Below are 23,742 nucleotides of genomic sequence, written 5' to 3'. Positions count from 1 at the left end.
CAGCTGGTCAGCGCGGGAGCACAGCGCACGCCCACGTGGAACAGCAGATGGTGAGGCTGAGAAGGCAGGAAGGGGCCTCTTTGGGAAAAGCTCATTTAGAAAAGTTGATATGTTATCTTTTAGGCACCGGGAGCCCCTGAATGGGCTAAACCAGAGGGATAACATGAAAATGGTGTCTTTTAGAAATGTAAACCCCGGGGACACAGAGCAGATGCATCATCAATCCGTCCATCACAAACACCCGGGGGGCTGACGAAACAGTTTCCAAGTCCTCGGGTGGCTCCTGGTCTGGGGGCCGTACTCGAGAAGCCCCAGACTGAGGGACAAGGGGTCTGGTGGGTCGACTCCTGAGCAGTGGGGGTCAGAGATGCTAAAGAACATGCAGCGAGTGAAGGATGGAGGAAGGAAACGGAGAGCAGGTGGGTGATTAGGTGCTGGTCCTCAGGTGTGGCTGACCTGATGGAACATCTAAGATTTCCCTCAATTTTACTGATTGGGTTATTACATGATACTAATGCTGTCACCCGAAACAGAGACTCCAGGAGGTGTGGGCGTTTGTTGTTGTTTTTTAGGTTTTTCGTTCTGTTGTTTTGTTTTGTTGTTTTGAGGGGGGGAAGGAGATAGTTTGTAGACATGGAAGTTAAGATGTCTATGGAGAAAACCAAAAATTAAACATATGGGTTTGGAGCTGAGAAAACTCTTGTGTGAATGTGAACCGCATTAACACTGTGTTCACAAAATGTAAGCCATACACATGGACAGAGTCTTCTTAACCCAGAGTCAGATACAGGTCATTTTATTAAAAATGTTATCAAAATCCAGAAGAGCCGAGAGGTATTCATCACTTTGTAATTCAGAAGGATATTGATCTTTGTAAAAGAGTATCAGAAAAGCGTTCACACGTTACAGGAATTAGTACATGAACGCGAACTGGAACAATCAAGACACAAGTCCTTTGTGGCATAGCTGGGTATTTAGAATATCAGTCAAACAGAATATCAACTTGTCATTTCTAAACCTGAGTCAACACATACTCTTTTGAAATTGCTTCTTGTTGGTGTAGGGAAAAGAAATAGTGTCTTGTTTTTGATTTTCTTCTAATAAGGAGAGTGATAAATAAAGGCCAACCGTGAGAGGAAAAATGGGATGTCTCAATTTTTTTCAGTGGTTATTGCCACCTCTACAATTACGCTTTTAAGATAGTCTACACTGGACCGCAACCGAGAATTTGAGAGAGGAGATACTTACATACGTAGTACTTGATACAACTTTGTCATTTAACTCACACAGTACGATTGTACTTGTATTCAATCAGAAGAGCAGCTTTCATGCTCTGAGGTTCTTACACGACCAAGCATAATGACCCTGCGAAAGAGGAGTTGGACCTCGAGGACCAGGGACCACGTGGAAAGCCAAAGGGACGCACGAAAAAGTAGTTAGGATGGAGTCTGGGAAAAATAAGCAGAAAACTGGGACAACAGAGGCTGGGAAACACATTTTGGCTGATACCCCAGATTAATGAGCTTGAACTTTGAAAGAGGTGGTGCGTCCAAATGATGGGCGGACAGACAGGTGAGGTCCTGATGCTGATCGAGGCTTAGAGACAACTGGAGCCAAATAAACGGCCCTAAATTGAAACGGAAAGTAAACAACGAGACTTCTTTCGCCAGGGAAGCCGCACCACCAGGAGGATTTAGAAGTTTCACGGCCAAGAGTGAGGGAAAGAGTGAGAAAATGTGAGAAGACACACCGCTCCTCAATCCGCAAGAACAAAGGAGGAAAGAAAACGTACTGGAACCCTCCGGGCCGTGAAACCCCCAAATAATTTGTCTTCCAGGCAAGGCTACTTGAGATTTTCCTATCACTTGGTTGCCATATTGGTCATTTAGTTTCAATCAGGCTAACTGTCTGCCTTAAAAAGTAACTTTGTCTCTTTGCTTCTTTCTACGTGATCTGCGCAGGTCACCGGTCGGCACCATGTGCTGGGGAAGAGCAACTGGCCCTTCAACATTCCTTTGAAATTCCATCCTGGAGGGCTGGGAATACAACTGGCAGGGGCACACCTAGTTCTAGGCTGGCTATTCCTGTACGCAGGACAGCTTGGGCTGGTGATTTTATCCCATAAAGGAAAAGGGATTCTTATCACCTCTTTAATCCGATTGGAAATACGTCATTAAAAATAAAGAAACGGCAAACAGAAACAATGATCAAACAAACCAGACAATAGCCTTTTCAGAGTGAAGAGACCTAAAATACCTGCTAATCTGACCGTCCTCCCAGTAGGAAACTGTCCCACAGACTTCCTCCCAGGCCATGGTGCTGGTTTTCTTCCTTCTGACCTTGTCCATCTCTCTCTAAGAAGAGAATATTCTACAACTTATCAATAGTTTCAGCAGGACCAGGCCCTAGAGCCTGTCTTTTGTGGGTAGTTGCAAAAGCCTAAAGATGAAAATGCCAAGAATGAAGTATCACATCTCATCACGAGCCTTCGGTTTTGTATCTGTCTCTTGATCTGGCGAACGTATCACACGAATACAGCAGAAACAGATTCTGCGATACCTGAGAAAAAGGAAACGATCAGTACTACTCTATTTCCTCCTTACATGCCTTTTAAATAGCAAATTAAAACAATTTTCATTTGGGTTCGGAAAGAGTTAATATCTACTAAGAAAATCACTCACTGGTGATAGCTACCTGTCCATAGCGACACGGCAACCTCACACGCAGATATTAGAAGAGATACCTCATATTTTTATTTCAAGAAACTGTTAAAAATCCCCAAACGATTTATGAACTAAACAGGTGAATGTATCTGAAATCTGTATGGCACTCATAGATATTGCTTAGAGGCAATACGAAAATTTATAGGATTATTTTAAACACAATTTGAAAATTTAAATTCTAAGACTTGAACTTCAACAACATTTCAATAAATCACCAGCGTGCTCTGCGGACGCAGATCAGAATGTCGTGGTGGAAGTGATCAAACATCCTATTTGAAGACTGGATTCCTCTGTGATTAGCTGCGCCTTTGAAATCTCTTGGGGCCACGGAATGCTACCCGCCTTCCGCAGCTGGTCGTGAGAGTAATGTGACCATCCCAGGGATGTAACTTTTAGGAAATACTCCCTTTCAGAAAGGATCTGGATTCCTGTATAATGACGAACCAGGCAGGCCTTGGAGACAAACTGGGAAACGGGTACAGGGCAAAGATGATCCCGACTCACCCTTTGTAGCTGGGGGCTGGGAAGAGGTGGGGATGCAGTGATGCTGAACCAGCATCCGGATCACGTCCTGGCAGCAACCCTGCCAGCGCTGTGAAAGCAGCCGCCCCTCGGCCCAGATGCAGGCCCCTCACTCCGCAGCTGGGGATGAACTGTGGGGGCAGCAGGGCTTCCAGGAGTGGCAGCGGCCCTATATCTGCAGAGCCCCAGTGAAGCTGAACGCAGAGGCCTGGCGGGGTGCTCGCGCTCTGGATGAAAAGCTTCTGTGAGGCTGACTCTCGTTAATAAATAATTTATGAAAAATTGTTTACTGGGGTGATTGAACAGGCCATTTACTAAAGTACACGGATGCGGCTCTGTGGAACGACTGAGCTGTCGTCGCTAGACTGAATCAAAATATAAGCTCTCAAAGTTTTCCATAACTCTCTCTTTTTTTTTTTCGGTACACAGGCCTCTCACTGTTGTGGCCTCTCCCGTTGCGGAGCACAGGCTCCGGACGCGCAGGCTCAGCGGCCATGGCTCACGGGCCCAGCCGCTCCGCGGCACGTGGGATCCTCCCGGACCGGGGCACGAACCCGTGTGCCCTGCATCGGCAGGCGGACTCTCAACCACTGTGCCACCAGGGTAGCCCATCCATAACTCTCTTTTATCATAAATATCACAACCTGGGGTGTTCTACAATTTTTAAAAAGTTGTACACACAGCATAGTTTGGGTCCAACTTGATTCAGAAAATATGCTGATTTTCTAGATCAAAAATTTTAGAACAGAATTTGAATATGGATTTTAGAATACGTTTAACATACTTAAATAGCTATCTTAATTTGGTTTGTTGTTAATTAATAAAAAGTGTTATTCAACAAAAGGGCATGTTTGGCATTCTTTTAAGCCTCTCAATTCCAGTGAGTAGAATTTTTTGCTAGAATTTTCTAAGTGACAAGGGGCATATTAAATCAGAAACAACCCTAATATTCAGATTTTCACCCATTTTGATACAAAGAAAAAGTGATTCTTGATGATCCTAGAGAAGGTATTATAATACATAAAATAATGGAAAGTAATACAATTATAAAAAGTAAATTTGGAATTGGAGACATTTCTGGAAAAGCTCAGCCTCCTAAGTGGAGTTTTTTCTGGTTTTGGAAGTAGTTAACTTTGGTAAATTTTCACCATGTCTTACAATGTTTTGCTCATTACACTGGTTTTTACTACAGTCCCTCTTCCTTTTAAAAACATGAATGTGTACAGTAGTGTCTTTTTTAAAAAACACTGTTGTATTTTTATCAATTAGTTAAAGGATGACAATTCTTACTGTAAAAGTGATCTAAGTATCCTGGACGCACACTATGGACTGGATGGGCTATAATTTTAATCTATTCACAGTCTCTCCCTTGACATTTAGCCTGGAGTTTTGAATATCAACTCACGACTCACCACAAATGTTTCCTCCCATTTTTATGTGGACACAGCCGTCTATGCCCCAGGAAGTTCCCCAGGAGTTCCTCACGATCCAGTACGGGGTACTTCCTAAAAAACATGAAACAAACCCTGGAGAACATATTTGTGGTGAAAGAATGTTTATTTAAAGTTCAGTTATTGAAAAGTACAGTGGTTCTAAGAAAAAGATAAAAAATGTAATGAACTGCTAACAAACCAGCCAAGTAAACTTGATCAGTACTAGTGTCACACGCCCATCAATGGAAAATGTGTTTGAATTCATTTCACTTAATGCAGTTTCTGCAGAAAATGAAAACACACATCGTTTTCCAGAGACTTAGAAAAAGGAAAAGAAAGAAAAAAAAGGATCCTTAGATAAGTATAAGTACTTCTCTTTCCCAGCAGTTACCCTAAACATTCCAGATGGAGAATGCCCATTATTTAGATCAGGAATTTAGTGTCATTTCAACGAGGCATCTACCAGATTGACAGTGGGACCCGCAGGGCGTGTATACCTGGAAGTTTAGTGAAAAGTTGTAAAGCTCATGAGGACTTAGACGTAATAGGACCAGGTTTCAGCGTCTTAAAGGATGGCAATCACTTGTCAAGCTGGAGTTCAAGCTGCAAAGCAATTGGTCGCATCTCACCAGCACTCACCTGTTTTATCAAAGCCGGTTACCAGAACGGCGTGATTTGCTTCTCCGCTAGAGCAATGATGCTGTATGATGCCTCCCAGGTAATCTTGCCAGCTCACGGCATCTACTACCACTATCAGAGGGCCCAAGGTAAACAGTGCTTTTGCCATTTCGTCTTCTTGGTCACTACCGAGAGAGGAGATGTTTGGTTAAGAAGTTTAGTTTTTCAGGTACAAATACTTTATAAAAGTGATCTATTTAATCTGTATATGGGTAGGAGTAGGTTTGGTTGCAATTATCAAGCCCTAATCGATGGAAGCTAAAAGAAGTCTGGAAGACTGGCCGTCCAGGAGGGCTGTGGGACACCAGGCCCCGGACGCGCAGGCTCAGCGGCCATGGCTCACGGGCCCAGCCGCTCCGCGGCATGTGGGATCCTCCCGGACCGGGGCACGAACCCGTGTCCCCTGCATTGGCAGGCGGACTCTCAACCACTGCGCCACCAGGGAAGTCCGCCTCCACCTTTTATTTTTTCCATTTTATTTATTTATTTATTTTGCTGCACCGTGCGGCCCACGGGATCTTCCTGGACCAGGGATTGAACCCGTGCCCCCTGCAGTGGAAGCGGAGTCCTAACCACTGGACCGCCAGGGGAGTCCCGCCACCTTTTAAAGGTAACAAAAGCTATACAGTAAATACAGGACATCAACGACACCTTACAGGGACGGTGTGAGGAAAGGAGAAGGGCGGGGGGGACAGAAGCTGTCCAGAACGTGGAGGGCAATGAACGCTGTGGGCTGATGGAAACGATTTAGTTATCATCTCTGCTCGAGGCAGGACGAGGGAGGTCTCACAGCTGTTGGAAAATAGGAAAGAGGCGTGCACGCCACGGTCTAGACCAGCAGGGAAAGGCTCCATTTAGCCCCAGAACTGCGGTCACTTGTCTTTCAGAGCAGTGTGGGCTGGAAACAAGTGAAAATATGCTCCGAACAGTATCTTTATTTCCATTTTTAGCCCAATATGGAACGACTATCAAATTATCAAACCTTGTTGCATGAGCTTACTAACAATTTTACACATCAGTAAGATACAAATCTCGCAGTCTTCAGAGAATTCTCCTAATCTTTACTGTCATCCAGATTTGGTGATTAAGGCGAGTCTTACCTGTTGCAGACCCTGGGTGAGTGTGTAGGTTTGCACCTCAACCTCCCTAGAATTCAGTGTGGTATACTGCTTCCTAGTGTTTCAGTCTCTTGTTATATGTAGTAGGTTCTTTCCCTTTTTGTTTGTTTCACCCATAAATATTTAATTTTATTAAAAAATTTTTTTATTTTATATTGGAGCGTAGTTGATACACGTTGTGTTAGTTTCAGGTGTACAGCAAAGTGGTTCAGTTATACCTATACAAGTATCCACTCTTTTTCAGATTCTTTTCCCTTTTAGGTTATTACAGAATACTGAGTAGAGTTCCCTGTGCTCTACAGTAGGTCCTTGTTGGTTATCTATTTTATATACAGTATTGTGTGCATGTTAATCCCAAACTCCTAATTTATCCCCCTGCCACCTGTCCCCTGGTAACCATGAATTTGTTTTCTGTGTCTGTGAGTGTTCCTGTTTTGTAAATAAGTTCCTTTGTATGCTTTATTAGAACCCACATCTAAGTGATATCATGTGATGTTTGTCCCTTCCGTTTATTTAAATAGTGATGCTCATATCCTAGTTTGACTCCTGAGATGCTTCTCCTGAGGTGTGATGAGCAAAAATGCAGAACGCAGCCTGAGTACGAACGATCATTTTGCTTTTATGACTCAGTGTGGTTTTTTCTTTTAGATCTTTTTAGAGTCACCACAAGATTTTATGAAGTGTTTGGCTGGTAGCTGTGCCCTGGGCTGATGTTGTCTGAGACTACTCAAAAACTAAGAGCGCATGACCGTACAAATAGAGGTCGGGGGAAAAGCATGAGCTTCAGAGTTGGCCTGACATGAGCCCTAACCGGGCCCTGCGGCTCAGGTCCTCCTATGGAAGCGGTAACATTCCAGGGCAGGGGCTTGCCCAGCGCCGGGTCACAGCAGATGCCTGGGGACCTTCCCACACCCTCCGGCCCTTACCCTGCGGTGTGGCCAGGCAGCCAGGGTCCCACTAGGAGACCCTGCAGCTCTTGCCTGAAGCCCTTCTCCCCTCAAGATCCTGGAAAGCAAGCCCATGTCCCACTGCTACCTCCGCTGAGCCCTCAGCTACTGAATCCTGGGAGGTGATGTGCGCCAACTGCGGCGGGACATCGTCCCTGACACACACATCCTGCCCTGCATCCCAGAGGCCCCCAGTAAGACTGAGGGCCGAGTTACCCTCAGACCTAATTTGCGTCCCAAGGACACACGGCTCTCCCCACTCTGTCTCATGCCCTAGTCCCCTCCCGGCGCTTCCTGGGGTCACTTCCTACAAATCTGATGTTCTCTGTTCTGTCGTAGACTCTCCCAGCTCTATTCATGGCAACTCCAGCCTTTCAGTCTTTCAGGGCAAAAATCCCGGAGTCCCCCGTGATGCTCTTCTGTACAAACTCAGAAACATCCCTCCGTATACCCTGTGGGGCTTTAGTCTCCACCAGGTCTAAGGCCATTCTCGTAACACTGCTCAGGTTATCACTGACGACCTGTCACCTCATCACTTGCCCATCTTGCTCTTCTCTCTGTGGCGGTCACACTGGCGTCCTTACTGCTCTTTAACTATGCCAGACCCTTGTCTGCCTCAGGGCCTTTGCATGTACAGTTCCTTCTGCTGGGAGCACTGTTTCCCCAGGTATCTGCAGGGTTACGTCTTCACTCAAAGGCCACCTCCTCGGGGACCTTCTCCCTGGGCTCCCGTCCTGAGACTGTGCACCCCTCCCGTGTCTCCTCTTCACCCCACGGCTGCTTTGTTCTCTTTAAAGCTATTTCATCTAACAGACCAGGCATATGTTTATTTCTTTCATTTATTTCTTGTCTCTATCACTAAAATATAGTCCTGAGGACAGGATTTTTGTCTGTTTTGTTCACTGCCAAATCCCCAGAACCTAAAACAGGGTTCAGTAAATACTTGAATAAATGGATAAATCAAAGGAAGCTCTTCTTGCAGAGTCTAACGCAGTGAGCTTGGCGCTGTGTTCTCAGAGTTAACCGTTCGCTGTAACGTGAGGGATTTCACAAGGTCCTCTGTCTTCTAATCCAAGGGCTGGAGGAATCCTGCTTCGGACCCCAAGCAGTCACCTTTGCATTCTCTCCCTCTCCCTCTCTCTCTGACTCAGACTAGTGCCTATTATTCTTTTGTTTCTTCCTAACTTTTTCAGTCTGCTACTCGTGACAAGGGATGCCCTGAGTCCTTTCTAATGACACGTTGAAGATGCAGTTCCTTCATGTGCAGACACTTCCCTTAGACTCTCCAGGAGCTGACAGCTTAGAGACGCACTTGCTTGTTTAGAAAGTGCGTGAGCTTCACCCTCAAGGGAGGTGGGGGCCGATGTGCTCAGCGACCCTGCCCGTTTATCGTGGGTTCTGTGCATCCTCCCTCGGGCCCTGAGGCCACCTGGTGAGAGCCCCTCCCGCAGACGGGAGCCGGGGACGGTTGGCCATCCTCGGACGCAAGGATGCTGGCGTCGTAGGGTTCCATTTTGCTCAAGGATCCAGATTCGCCCGTGATTTCTTTGAGATCCCATGGGGAGACTCCACGTGCACCCAGAGATCCTTTTATATTTACTAAGTAGTAGGGCAATCTGTCACCTTCGCTGAACTGATTTTAATCCTTCTGTTTTCTCTGTTTCGAAACACTGTGACAAGCTCCCTTCATATTTTTAAAAAATGAAGCCAGGAGCTGCGTGGCTCTCCTCATCCCTAAGCACCTGTTTTGCACGAAATCAAATGGTCATAATGGTTCTCTAGCCGGCTCTGAGTTTTTAAAGAATTTTTAAATGATTATTTTCTCCTGAATCTGTCCAAAGTCACTGTACCCTTCCAGTCCCAACACAAGTCCTCTTCTCCGGCCTCCCCATCGCGCCTACAGATGTGCTACGTCACCAGCTCTTCACGTGCTCTGCCTTCTTGCCTCTCACATGAAAACCGCACTTCATGTTTTTCTTACAGCTGATCACTTGAGAAACGCAAGGAACACAGAGTGCGTTCAAAAATGCTTCTTGGTAAGTAGACGGCTTGACGTTAGCTGGAGTCTACACCGAGCAATCTTGCATTGATCCATGAGTAAGACTGAAATACGCTAAAGGGAAGCGTGGCACTTAAACTTGGTAAGAGGTGGTGAGTGTCAATTATACTTTAAACTGGATTGAAACGTGTTAATTTAAGTGTGTTGTTTCTATTTGTAATGACGTGGGAGAAAGCGGATTGTATTTAAGAAACAACGTACATAGACCTCCACGTTGATTACCAATTTTCAGTAAAAAGGCCATTGTAAAACAAGAGTAGGCAGTGATGCTGTCAATCAACTTATTCATTCCAAATAATCAATAGATAATAAATTAAGAGATACAGAGGGAACCACAACAGAGGGAGACACTTACCGGAAGTCATAGGCAGAATAACCTTTGATTGAAAATCCAGAATGTGAGTCAGAAAAGTAACGGCACAGACCATTCTGGGCTTTAAACGGGTATTCTGAATCTCTCACCAGCTTCACTTGCATCTAAAAGAAAATGCACGCCCAAAGTTATCTCTGTCACGGGGTTGTGTCAGAAATCAAACAGAACTTATTACCATGTGTCAACATAAGATTAGCCTGGGCCACACCTTCATCGTGTGGGTATTCTTTGAGTTATGAAAATCTTAAATGAACGCTTTAGGTGTTTTATAAGGACACCCTAGGTACTTAAACTCAATGTCTTTCTTTGTCTTTGGCTCCTGTGTTTCCTGTGTTCCGTTTCCCGGGACCTCCGGTGATCTGATGATAAAGTCTGGCTCTCCTTCTCCCGAGGGTACAGGCGTGTAAACCGCTCTCCTTCCACGGCTCTGGCTCTGGGTGGCCAAGCCTTTGAGGCTCAGGCAGGGCAGTGGTCCTGCGTTGTGCTCACAAGCATCCTTCCATCCACTTCTCTCGCTGCCATTCACTTGGCAAATGCCACACACCCGTACGGTTTTCGGGACCGAACCCTCCCTTTCGGAGAGCGGGGCTTATGCGAGCACGGGCACACGCTCTACCCACTGCTGCCCATAACATGTACAGAGCATCAGTGTCCAGTGTGCGGTGACTCAAAACACAGCAAATGAGTAAGAGGGGGGCCCTGGAGCTTGGGGAGCGCTGTCGTGACAAGCTTTCACAACACCTCATCGCTGGCTTCACGCCACTGCTGCTGGACCTAGGACAGCGTCAGAGGGTGTTTAGTGCTGGGGAAGCCTCTGGAGGGGGAGAGACAGGGCGCAGCCCCATGCCAGCTACTGACGCGCAACGTGGGCTCAGCCCTGCGCCTACAGAGAGCACCCAATCAGCTGACCGCTCATCCCCTGTAAACCTAAACACTCGGAAATTCTACGGAAGTGAATACGCTCTCAGCTTTGAGTCATGTGACACACATCTGCAAAAAAAAAAGCATCTGTTAAGTAATGTGAGGAAATAAACATAAATATTTTTCTGAACACCGATTGCAGGTAAGATTTTTCATACTTTGGTTTCACTATTGATGGCTGACCTGCCCAGAAGCAATTCTTTTTTTCTTTTTTGGCTTAAAAAACTGAAATTGATTTTCACACGGTTCTGGACACTGGAAGTCCAAGGTCACAGTCCGATCGGGTCAGGGTCCAACCTTATGGCCTCATTTAACCTCCAGAGCCTCCTGAAGACTCTGTTTCCGGATATGGTCACACTGGGAAGTCTTCTGATTAATTCAAGCTCTGGTTAGCTACATTGCCGACCCTGAAAACATTATTTAGTAAATGAGAGTAGACTGTCTGTGAATTCTGAATGTGCATTAAACAAGCAGCTTAAAAGGCTGTGGACCTAGTCACCTTATTGAGCCAGTTCAAAGCGTTGAGCGGGGACCCTCCGTTGCAGCCGTAGTTGCTGTATGAACAGTCTATGACCTGCTGGACACTCAGTGCCTCCAGAGGCTGCCCTTTTATGGCGCACGCGGACTCCACTGCTCCTACCACGGTGAAGGCCCAGCATCCGCCGCACTGCCAGGGACAGAAACAGGAACAGTACTTACTATCAAATAACGTGCAAATCAAGTCTGCCAACATCTCTGATATCTCAGATGATCAAATCAAGTGAGCACAGTCTAGAGGCCCAGGCCCACAGGATATAAACGCCAATCCCGTCGACTTTCTAGTTGAAAAAAGGAAACGAAACCCAAAATTCTCTTGGAAGCATCAAAATCTAGTTATTCATTAAAGGTAAATTGGTAGTATCACTATTGCAGGTTAGACGATGCAGAATACAAGTGAATTTTAGAGACTGGGAACACACTTGAACTGATGGTCTTTTTAAAAAAATGAGTCTGCACAGACAGAGAGAGCAGACTTGTGGCTGCCAAGGGGGAGGGGATGGGGGAGGGATGGAGTGGGAGTTTGGGATTAGCAGACGCAAACTAGTATGTATAGGATGGATAAACAACAAGGTCCTCCTGTAGAGCACAGGGAACTATATTCAACATGCTGTGATAAACCATCATGGAAAAGAATATGAAAAAGAATATATATATATATATATATAAAAGTAAGTTACTTTGCTGTACAGCAGAAATTAACACAACATTGTAAATGAACTATACTTCAGTAAAATACATTAAAAAAAAAAATCGAGCCAGTTCACTGAACAGGTGGCTTGCATCTAAGGTGTGTACCGATGCCCAGCCCGTTCTTCCATCCCTCTGCTTGGCCATCCACCTCCCCCGCTCCGGCTAGAAGGCAGGGATGAGGTGAGCAGGGGTGAGGATGCCTACGTTGGTCCCTTTCACGGACGGACTCAGGAACTGGCTGAATGACTCTTCAGCCCATCACAGTTATGAACACAGGAAATGTCCCAATGATGGAGACCTCTACTGCTCGTTCCTCCTTGAGATACTGGCCCACGATCTTCCTGAGTGTGGGACTCTTAACTTCCCCTCACTGGACAAACTAGAGCAAAAGAATTAAAGGGCTGGTCCTACAAGAAAGGGAGGAGGTGGAAGGAAAGGATCAAGAATTTCATACAAGGAAGAACTGCAGGAAAGGCAGAGAGTGGGATTTGAAACTGGGCGGAACTGTCTTAATCCCGGGACCAGGTACTGCAGGCGAAGAAAGGACGCACAGCTGGTGGTGTTCGTGGAGGGAAGCTCTGAGCGATCTAATGGCCTCAAAGTGGCCTTATTTACACCTCCAGCTTCAGTGCCTGGAGCAGGGTACCGCATTCACTAGGGGACATTCCAGCAGGGTGCCCACCCCTTGAGAACTGTAAACGCAGGTCACCTGAGGTTACCCACCTACCACTGCCCCAGGGGGACAGTCCCTGCTCCAAAACATCTTTCCTTTAGTAAGAAGATTCCTAATTAAAAGTTTGCCTTGAATACAACGTAAGCACACCCTGGATGGACTGGGTTTCAGACTACATCACCCTTCATTACGAATCCAAAAATAAAGCAGATGATTACAGAACAATAAATACAGAATCTGAGAAAGCAGAAAGGATCATCCTAACTAGATGGTGACCGGGGAACTGCTGGGTCCAAAGCGGTGGTCTTAGGAGAGGAGACTCAGTGACCCATTGAGGTTTCTACTGCAGACAAACTGGGGCATCCCTGGGGTTAGGGACCAACTTTCCCAGGTCAGTGGGCATCCCCGTGCCCAGCGGGGGTGCGGGGCAAGCGCATCTGCCCTCCAATGTCTGCCGGGGAGATGGCTCGCCTCGTGAATGAGTGTGCCTACCCACACCTGGGGTCCCGCTTTCCCTCTGATTCCAGGTGATCTTCACAGGCACACTCAGGACTTCTGCAAGGTAAATGGCTGCATTTTTTAAACTTGTTTTTATTGAGTACGGTTGATTTACAATGATGTGTTAATTTCTGCTGTGCAGCAAATGACTCAGTTATACATATGTATACTTTTTCATTTTCTTTTCAGTGATGGTTTATCACAGGACATTGAATATAGTTCCCTGTGCTGTACAGTAGGATCTTGTTGTTTATCCATTCTATATATATACTAGTCTGCATCTGCTGACCCCAAACTCCCACTCCATCCCTCCCCCACCCCCTCCCCCTTGGCAGCCACCAGTCTGCTCTCTATGTCTGTGAGTCTGTTTCTGTTTCATAGATAAGCTCATTTGTGTCATATTTTAGATTCCACATGTAAGTGATATCACAGGGTGGTAAATGGTTGCATTTACTGCAGGACTTACACACTTCTTTATCATTTAACACATGTAAAACGGCACTGCCACTTTTACTACTTCTCTGCCTTTTTTTAGTGTGTCACAAAGTTTTTAGCGCTGAGTCCTAACCTCATTTCTTCTATACTCCCTCTCATTTTCACTGCCTGATTTTACACAGTTGGTGATTTCTAGGAACGTTTATGTCACATTCCAGCAGAACTGACTGCACTTTTAAGGATCACAGGTACAAAGTGTGCGATCCCGTAGGGGTGGGGATGGAGGTAGGGTTTCTGAGGGAGTTCAGGGGATGAACCCAAGAGGCCAGGGCACACGGTGGGGGGCCAGTGCCTGATGTCACGTCATTTCCCTTTTTTTTTGCGGTACGCAGGCCTCTCACTGTTGTGGCCTCTCCCGTTGCGGAGCACAGGCTCCGGACGCGCAGGCTCAGCGGCCATGGCTCACGGACCCAGCTGCTCCGCGGCATGTGGGATCTTCCCGGACCGGGGCACGAACCCATGTTCCCTGCATTGGCAGGCGGACTCTCAGCCACTGCACCACCAGGGAAGCCCACGTCGTTTCCCTTTTGAACGGCTCAAGCGTCAGTGGTTAAGTTCACCTCCTCCAGCCTTCCACCCGCTGTTCTGCACAGGCCTGGGGACCGTGATAAGGGGGCTAGGCAGCCAGGGAGGGGCGCCCACAGAGCTCACCGCCAGAGTGAGAGCCCGGCCTGACATCCGTCTCCCCCACCAGGGGTTCTCCATTTTTTGATGATTGGGGTGTCCTTCCACCTACAGCAGTGACGGCTCCTTTACAAGCGTGATCGAACTTGACCTCAAGAGTGACTCAGACACTTATCAAAAAGGAAAAGAAAACAAACGTACTGTCTGCTGGTTCCTCACTGGGGTGACGACGTGCTTGTCCCTCCAGTCAAATCTTAATGGCAAAGACACGTTGGAGATGGATGTGTGCGCGTCCGCCAAAAACCGGGGAAAACTGGAAGGTCTGCTTCGTAAATAAATAGCTGAGGATACACATGAAAAGAAAAGGCAACCAACATTATATTATAGGGATTCCTTTTGGAGGGACGTTTCAACAGCAACAGTGGAGTTTCTGATAAAGTCTGCCTTTTGTGCTTTTCCATACATGAAATGGATTAGCCGAAAACTACAAAGATGAGAATCCCTCCAATAGGGCCGGGGCTTTCACATAAAATGACGTGTTTGATAGAAGCAGGTCAAAAAAAGATGAGTATAATTGACATCATTTGTTTGATCACAAGCCATGGAACCATGGGTGTCTTGAATAGAAAGAGCACAGAAAACTGGAGGAGAGATGAGGTATTAGCCCTCAGAGCCACGTGGAAATGTCTGTATTTACGGTATTTAGTTCTTAAGCAATAACTAGAAGAGAGTGAACATGAATTTACTTTTCTAACTGTCAGCACCAGGTACGTGCTTGACATTTATTAAGCATTTAATGAATATTAAGTATTACTCAATTTACTAGCTTCACAATTGAACAATTCTCAAAAGTTAAGGAAACAAGTTAAAGTCGGGAAACTAATCAATTAGTAGCCCCATCGCACCGTACCTTTAAACTCTTCCGGGAACAAATAAGAAAACTGATTTATTCCATAGACGGCAGTGGAGTTTTCACCAGGAAATACAGAATTCAAGTATCGATGTCTATTAAGACTTTCCTAAAAGGAAAAAAAAACACACTCATTTATATCACCCATGTTAACTTTCCAGAGCACGCTGCGTATAACTTACTTGGAGATAGCTTTCAGATGCAAAAGTTAAAGCTTGATTTATTTCCTGCAGATCACAATGGAAGGTCATCTAAGATAATCAGATTACTTTTATAAATGTTTTGTATTAAAAATATTATCTGATTTCAGGAGTAATTTTTGAAGCTGGGAAAGGAATGTTCCAGGAATTCATATAAATGGGTAACCATTTATAATTCCTCTTTACTAAGCGTGTTGAAAGCACTAAATAGATGTTTATTTAACATAGTGGAAAAAATAAAATAAATTGCAAATAAACACTAGACACTAGTGGGAGTTGTCGCCAAAGAGCATTCATTTGATCCAACAGCTATGGATCTGGGAACACTGTCTTCTTTATCTCCGTATTTCCCAGCACAACTAATGAAGCACGAAAAAAGGAGTAAGTAACTAATGAATCTATAAATCCGATTCTCCTTGAGCTTTATAGAGGTCTCTGTTTCATTTTGGGTAAAAGGCTTTGGGAAAGAGATGCAAGCCTGGAACTGTCCCAGGAAGATCGCCTGGCTTGTCTTTCCAAAGGGAAAATCGGACCATTGTTACAGATTCCTCAGCTTTGAGTTTTGTGATAATAACCTTAGGCTTGTCTTTTGTATGAGCACGCCTCCATTTCCTACTTCTAACCAGCTGTGTGGGATAAATAGAACTTCAGGAGACCCCACCATTTGGTAAGTTTCCAGCTCTAGCTATTCTGTACTTGCTTGTGCACTTACGTGTTTATTGCGTGTCTGTCCCATAAACCTATAAGCAAAATGAGGGCCAGGCTGGTCTGTCTTATTCGCTACTGGGTTCCCCTCACTGAGCACACACCTGGCACACAACAGATGCTTAATTAATATTTGTTGTTGAATATATGCATAACTACATTTTATATACGTCATGCCCTTGATAGTGCTAAGCTGCTTTTTTTTTTTTTACATATGTATTCGTTTTCAGATTCTTTCCCATTATAGGTTATTAAAAGATATTGAGTATAGTTCTCTGTGCTATACAGTAGGTCCTTGTTGGTTATCTATTTTATACACAGTAGTGTGTATATGTTTATCCCAAACTCCTAATTTATCCCTTGCGCCCCTTTCCCCTTTGGTGACCATAGTTTGTTTTCTTTGTCTGTGGGCCTGTTTCTGTTTTGTAAGTAAGTTCACTTGCATCAGTTTTTTAGATTCCACATACAAGCGATATCACACGGTATTTGTCTTTCTCTCTCTGACTTATTTCACCTAGTATGATCATCTCTAGGCCCATCCATGTTGCTGCAAATGGCATAAGCTGTTTGTTTTCAAGCAAATTATTCCTGGGACTCATCGTAATCTTATTTTTTCCTTATGGAGCATATGCCTGGAGGGACTGTTAATCAATCAACAGTTACTGAGGTTTAGATATTTAAAGATAATCTCGATGAAGCAAGCCTCCGAATATAATTTGGGAAGGAGACGTAAAAATCCATCAACAGAACAGAAATGCAAAGCAAGTGAGTAGAGGCCGCGTGACAAATCTAAGCCAGCGACTGCAAACTGCCGAGGAGTCCAGCGGCTTCCTCGTCCTGTAAGCATCTACTGGCCACTGTTGCGAGCTGGAGGGATGAGCGAAGGCCTGAGAAGGTAGGACCTTTACGGATGTACAGGAAAGCCCGCTGCAGCCAGGAGGATGGGCCTCACAGACCATCCACAGGGAGCTTACCCCCTGAATCTGAACTGCCAGGACTGCAGGGAGGGAGGCCCTGGTGCTCACAGGCTGCACCCAGGCCATGACTCAGCACTCGGCCGGCCTACTGGGGAAGGGCCTCCACTGAAGACTGGTTTGGGATTTGTGTGTCCCCATGGCCTCCTACCCTCCCCTGGCCTGCGGGGCGTCTAGGGTACCCTGCCCTCACCCCTTCTCTCAGCTCAGAGATGCTGCAGACACTCTCCCTGACCCTCCCCGACTTCCTCTCTCAGTCCTGACTCCTGGGATAGAGAAAAGAAAGAAAGAGAAGACACACAAATCACCAATATCAGGAATGAAACAAGGGCCGCTACAGACGCTTCAGGAACTAGAAGAATCATATTCGGACCACTTGAGGCCAATAAGTTTGACAACCTACATGAAACGGACAAACTCTTTGGAAGACACACATTACCAAATCTGGATACAAGAGAAACAGAAAACTTGAACAGCTTTTTATCAAGTAAAGGCATTAAATTCCTAACTGAAAATGACTCCACAAAGAAAACTCCAGGCGAGATGGCTTCATTGGTGAATTCTACACAATTAAACAAGAAATACCAATACCAACTGTACGCACCTTCTTTGAGAAAACAAAGGCGAGGGGAACTCTTTGCAACTGATTTTATAAGGCCAGTATAACCCTGATCCCAAAACCAGACAAAAACATCTCAAAGAAAGAGAAATACACACCAATAGCCCTCATGACTACAGACGTAAAATCCCTAAGAAAATATTAGCAAATCAAATTCAACAATTTATAAGAAAGACAATACATCATGACCAAGTGAGGGCCATTAAAAAAGACTATGTTGGTTTAACAGCTGAAAATCAATCAACATAATATACCATATTAATGGAATGAAAGAGGAAGGAAAACTATATGGTATTTTCAATAGACGCAGAAAAAGCACTTAACAATTCATAATCCTTTCACGATAGAAACTCTCAGCAGTGAATGAAAAGAAACTTCTTCAACCTGATGGAAAGAATCTATGAAGCGCCTATTTCAATCAGAGGCCAACTTCGAACAGAATCCATTTGTGTCTCATTCCTACTGAATTAGTCAGAAAACCTAGACTATCTTGTTATACATGGTAGATGTTAAAGTACTGGATAAACGGATGGACAGATGAACGAAAGACTGAATCGATTCTGACCCAAGATCTCCAGTTTCTGGTACATTTTCATTTTGGCAGTGTATGCGTGAAGCTAGAGCCATTGGAAATTGCCACCCGAACCACAGTGTCTTACATCAATTTCACCTCTTAACGTTTCTGTTAGACAGAAATTGTGGTTTAAAGCATTCTGGATAAAGTTTATTTGCAGGAAATAATCCAGATCTTCAGGGGCTGTTTACAGCAAGCATCTGTGGTTCATTCATTAGGATCATTCATTGTAAAATGACCTTCTATTTATACATAAACAAACATGCCTCAAAGTACACACAATTTTATTTTTTAAAAACAGAGCATGTAATCATCGAGGCAAGAATTTTTAAGGTGGAGTTTCTGAAATTTTAAGCAAAATCACATGTGCATTGGCATACAAATACTCTTCTGAGGTGAGAACATACAACTTTTATTGGTTCCCTTATTGGGTCTGTGGTCTCCCACGGGGGTCAGAAGACCAGCTGTTCTGTGGTCAGACAGGGAGCCTCAGCAAATGTCAGTCCACACCTGGGCTGTAGCACAAAGAACAGGCTGAACCCAACGGCAGGGGCTTCCTGAACACCAGAAGCTTCTAAGGAGTGAAAGGGCAGAGGGGCAGCTGCTGTCCCCCCCTTCTCCAGTCACTTATCCTGTGAGGCATCCCATAACCATCCCAGGAGGAGCCTGGTCTTCACCCAACAATAACAGGTGTTGGTTTGTGTACAAGTATCACAGGTGCCACCTGACTTCCGCTCAAGGAATATTCCCGGGGAACTTAGGAAACCCCGTAAGGCAGGGATGACAAAACGTTTCACCATGAACCCATGATGGTGAAAACATTACTAATCAATCAGATCCTTTCTCTAGCTGCGTCAGCAGTTCCCTGAACACCTTTCCACTGGGTTTTGGGCAGCCACTAGTCAGTCATCAATGCATTTGCAAACAAGAGGACACCTCTTTGCTCTCCCTAACTAAGATACCAAGATCCAAAGACTACAGCTGCTGGTTCAACATTTGTCCACTTTTCACCCTAAAACCTCTCCATTCTCTCTAGCACGACACAGAGCACTTTATAACTCTATTTTAATTTTTAAACTTTTTTTTTCGTTTTAAGATTATGGAGCCAGGGAATTTTCTAGAATCTGTACATAATTTACCCCGATGGGTAAACAGAGAATCTCAACCAATTCCTAATGAGACATAATTTTATTTTATTTTTAACTTTTATTTTTTTGCTGTGCGCGGGCCTCTCACTGCTGTGGCCTCTCCCGTTGCGGAGCACAGGCTCCGGACGCGCAGGCTCAGCGGCCATGGCTCACGGGCCCAGCTGCTCCGCGGCATGTGGGATCTTCCCGGACCGGGGCACGAACCCGTGTGCCCTGCATCGGCAGGCGGACTCTCAACCACTGCGCCACCAGGGAAGCCCTGACATAATTTTAAAGAGATAAAGCTTTGCAGAGTTATACTGAGTGTCAGTTACAACACTTTTTTTTTTTTTTTTTTTTTTTGCGTTATGTGGGCCTCTCACTGTCGTGGCCTCTCTCGTTGCGGAGCACAGGCTCCGGACATGCTGGCTCAGCGGCCATGGCTTATGGGCCTAGCCGCTTTGCGGCATGTGGGATCTTCCTGGACCAGGGCACGAACCCGTGTCCCCTGCATCGGCAGGTGGACTCTCAACCACTGCGCCACCAGGGAAGCCCTACAACACATTTTAATCCATCTTGCCGGGCCAGAGGGGTGCTTCCCAATGCTTGTGGGTACCCAGCAAGCAAGGCCCTTTCTATCTGCTCACGTCCAGCTCTGCCCAAGGTCCAAACAGCTGTTTAGGTTCAAACACAGTTTCCAGCAAGTGTGGACAGAAGCCCTCGTTGCTCTCCCTTCCGGGCCCCCATCTCAAGAACTAAACTCCCACTGGGAGCAATTGCTTTGAACATCTTTCAGGCTTTCTCAGCTCAAGGTTTTTAAACTTACTGAGAATCTTCCTCACTCTGCACTTGTCTGCTTACAACTATCTCCTGGCATGCACCCTTGCAGAACCCGAGAGGAGCTGTATTTTCTAGACATCATCTCCTGGGTATGGTTTCTAGTATGAGTAACTATACAGTATGAGTGAATACATATATATTTATAAATTATATAAATAACACAGGTTTAAAATACATATTCATTACTCTGGCCTCCTTGTGACTTCAATCCTCAATTTTTTTTATTTTTGAGAAGTATGGCAGTGCTTTTATTTCTTCAGTCAATGAATACATTAGCGGTATGGGTGGGATTGGTTTTTTTCCCCTAAGGTGTTAGTTCACCACCATATGCCTCCAAGCTCAGGGCAGGAATGGAATATAGGACAAAAACTTTGATCTTAAGCGATTATACCGGTGCTTCTGGTTTTGAAAGCTAGAGAAATAAATTGGTGATAAAAATACACATCTTGGTCTGGGCAAAAAACAAGAATGCGCAGAATCAGGCAAGGCTGATACTTCCTAAACACTGGAGGTCCAGGGAGACGAGGAGAAGGAGCAGAGAGCAGCTACAGAATCCCATGGAAAGCTCAAGAAAATACCAGGAAAATAAGAAATGCAATTCCACTAAGCAGCAGGATTACTGATTTCATACTTGCTTTTGCTTAAGAAGGAATTTTCTTTGATAACTTAAAAAATGACCTCTCATGACCCCACACACTTTCCCTGTGTCCCCAGCCCACGGCTCCCAGCACTAGATACATATTGAATAGAACACAGTGAGGACAACTCTAAATCATTACCTCTTGCAGCTTGGTTTCAGGAAAAACCTTATTTATACGGAGCTAACTGGTGTGTTCCTGAGTTTTAATGCTGGCGTGCATCTGAGATTACCAAGCCTTTTCAGAATAATCTGAAAAGGAAATGAAATGCTTCCCCCTTCTCTAAATCGGTCTCCACCAAGTCAGCGGAACTTGCAGGGTGTGCGCTAGTCCAAGGGGCCCGCGTTCAGTTAAATCATAAACCGGCAGGATTCCCTGAGCTTGCTGAAGGTTGGCTCTGTGCGGATAAAATTCCGACTTCAGAAGGAGGTGGCCAGCGCCCCCTCCGGAAGATGGGCAGGTTTCTCCGCCTACTTCTGGTTCCCATCCTTGAAATGCAGTTTGGGAAGGCGGCGAGGACGCCCGGGGGCTCCAAAAGGGGGTGCGCCTTCCAATCAGGACCACCTTGGACGTAGCCAGTGGTCACCCGCAGCTGCACATCTTTCTTGGAGGACCCCTCTGTGGGTCAGCACGGCTCGCGCGCGTCACGCCAGCTCTGGAACGCAGGCGCGTCACCGAACTGCGCGCAGGCGACCCCGGGGGTGGCGCTCCGGTGGCCCCACTGTCCCGGGACAGGAAGCCCAGGGGAACGCAGGGGTGCGTTCAAGTCCCCCTCCCCCGTCCCCGGGACAGGAAGCCCAGGGGACCCGGGGGTGAGCTCAGGTCCCCTCCCCCTCCCCGGGACAGGAAGCCCAGGGGACCCGGGGGTGCGCTCAGGTCCCCCTCCCCCGTCCCCGGGACAGGAAGCCCAGGGGACCCCGGGGGTGAGCTCAGGTCCCCTCCCCCTCCCCGGGACAGGAAGCCCAGGGGACCCGGGGGTGCGCTCAGGTCCCCCTCCCCCTCCCCGGGACAGGAAGCCCAGGGGACCCCGGGGGTGAGCTCAGGGCCTCCTCCCCCGTCCCCGGGACAGGAAGCCCAGGGGACCCGGGGGTGAGCTCAGGTCCCCCTCCCCCTTCCGGGACAGGCAGGCGGGAAGGGCCCCCGGGGAGCGCGGTACCCGGAAGGCGGCGGGCGGGTTGCGGCCGCTCGGCGGGGCCGGGGCGGCACCGGGACAGCAGCCGCAGCAGCAGCAGCAGCAAAGCAGCCAGAGGCGCCGCAGCTCCATCGCGCGCGCTCCCTCTTCCGGTCGCGGGCTCCCGCAGCCGGCAGGTACGGGGATTGGGGGCCGCGGGCGGGGCGCGGGGCTGAGACGGTTACGCCCCTTCTTCCCCGCCGCCCGGAAGTGGGCGTCCGGCGGCCGCGAAGCGCGGCTTCGCGCTGTGCTCGGCGGAGCGCCCGCCCGGGACCCCGTGTTCCGGTGTCGCCCCGCGCCTGCTAGAAGAGAGCCTGAGGGTGGGCTTCGCACGGGAGTGACAGTACGCGCTGTCGCGTGACCGCACTTGCTGCCTCAAGCCCCTTCTGCCTCCTCCTTCTGTCTCGGATGGAAAGATGCAGGCAGCCGCGGAGTTTAATTTCACCTTCATCCTGTTTCTTCTGTGATGGGCTCTGACATTGGGAACCTGATTCCGAAATAATGTCTGCGAATTTGCACGGAGACATTCATTCAGCAGATGTTTATTAAATACATATCAAAACGTACAGTTGTGAAAATAGTACACAATGTTTCGGTTTATTACATTATGGCCGTTTCAAACTTTGGAAGCCAGTTTCTTCATTTGCACAGAAAGAAACGTAGCGTTTAATTCTTAAGTTTGTGGTCAAATTGTGTGTGTGTGTGTGTGTCTTATTTTAGACTTTTAATTCCTTTTTACAAGCTAGGTGCATTTTGTGGTTTCGGCTCATTTTGTAGTTCAGAAGAGTGGGGCTCCCCAGATGGTCCCCAAACTCCCCTCCCTGCAAGCGGCAAACCCAGCCTGCGGCCACTTCCTGAAACCTGTGTCCCGGAACCACCAGGGTTTGAGCCCACCAGGGGAGAACGTTTTATCAGCATCCCTGCTAGGACCATCTTGGGGCCACGTCCTCATTCCCTAGGGCATCTCCCCGGAGGGAGCTCACCAAGTCAAAGCACAGCACGTGCCCATGTCTGTCTCTTGGGCAGTGGTGCTGCGAGGGTGTTCCGGAAGGATAGCTTTAGTTTTAATGGTACCTGGTTGAGGTTAGATTTTTGCCATCATTAGCATATTTATTTCCATTTCCCTCTTTGCTCTGTCAGACTCTGTTCCTTACACCATCCCTGATGCCCCAGGGCCTTTGCACAAGCGGGTCCCTCTTCACATCACTGCCACCTCCTCCTTGGGGAAGCCCTCCTGATGCTCTCATCCTGGGACGGGCTCTGGCAACAGAGGCCCCCGGAACAGGCACTCCTGTGTAGCTGCATAGTTTCTCCTTTAAATGTGAGCTTGTCTTCACTCCCAGCTGGCCCCGATGACTGGGCAGGTGGTGATGGTGCAAGAGCTCCCTGAAGGTCTCCCTGGGAACCTGGGCTCCCCACACACTTTCCCTGTGTCCCCAGCCCACGGCTCCCAGGCCAGACCAATGACGGTGAAACCTGTGCCATTCACTCAGCCACAGCTGAGACCACGTCCTCCTGGTGCATCTCCAGGCCAGGGGGGCTTCCTGGAGGAAAGGGCCTGCAGGTCTGGGAGGCTGGGCAAAGGACTTAGTAGAGGCAAGAAAAGATGAAATGTTTAGGAGGTCCTGGGGGTTGGAGAGGATGTGGCAGAGAGGAGGGGCTACAAGGGGTCAACCTCCCACCCTCTGCC

General features: G+C 47.0%; 1 protein-coding gene across 1 annotated transcript; it reads right to left on the bottom strand.

Moving 5' to 3' along the window:
- Positions 1 to 780: 780 nt before the first annotated feature.
- CTSO (cathepsin O) lies at positions 781 to 22,290 on the bottom strand. The gene is made up of 8 exons (XM_030865769.3): positions 22,038 to 22,290; positions 15,205 to 15,313; positions 14,496 to 14,635; positions 11,274 to 11,441; positions 9,836 to 9,957; positions 5,318 to 5,481; positions 4,658 to 4,750; positions 781 to 2,559 (listed from the first exon to the last, which is right to left on the bottom strand). Exons 1-8 carry the CDS (start codon positions 22,143 to 22,145, stop codon positions 2,525 to 2,527), a joined length of 939 nt encoding a protein of 312 aa, XP_030721629.1. The 5' UTR covers positions 22,146 to 22,290; the 3' UTR covers positions 781 to 2,524.
- Positions 22,291 to 23,742: the final 1,452 nt, after the last annotated feature.

Source organism: Globicephala melas, chromosome 5, assembly GCF_963455315.2.
Source record: "Globicephala melas chromosome 5, mGloMel1.2, whole genome shotgun sequence".
Lineage (NCBI taxonomy): Eukaryota > Metazoa > Chordata > Mammalia > Artiodactyla > Delphinidae > Globicephala > Globicephala melas.
This window is presented reverse-complemented; position numbering and strand designations above follow the sequence as displayed.

Coding starts and splice junctions, on each gene's coding strand:
- CTSO (XM_030865769.3), bottom strand. CDS start 22,145: ATGGAGCTGCGGCGCCTCTGGCTGCTTTGCTGCTGCTGCTGCTGCGGC. Junction 14,636..15,204: donor GTTCCCGGAAGAGTTTAAAG/GTACGGTGCGAT, acceptor GTGTATCCTCAG/CTATTTATTTACGAAGCAGA. Junction 5,482..9,835: donor TATTCTGCCTATGACTTCCG/GTAAGTGTCTCC, acceptor CTCTCTCGGTAG/TGACCAAGAAGACGAAATGG.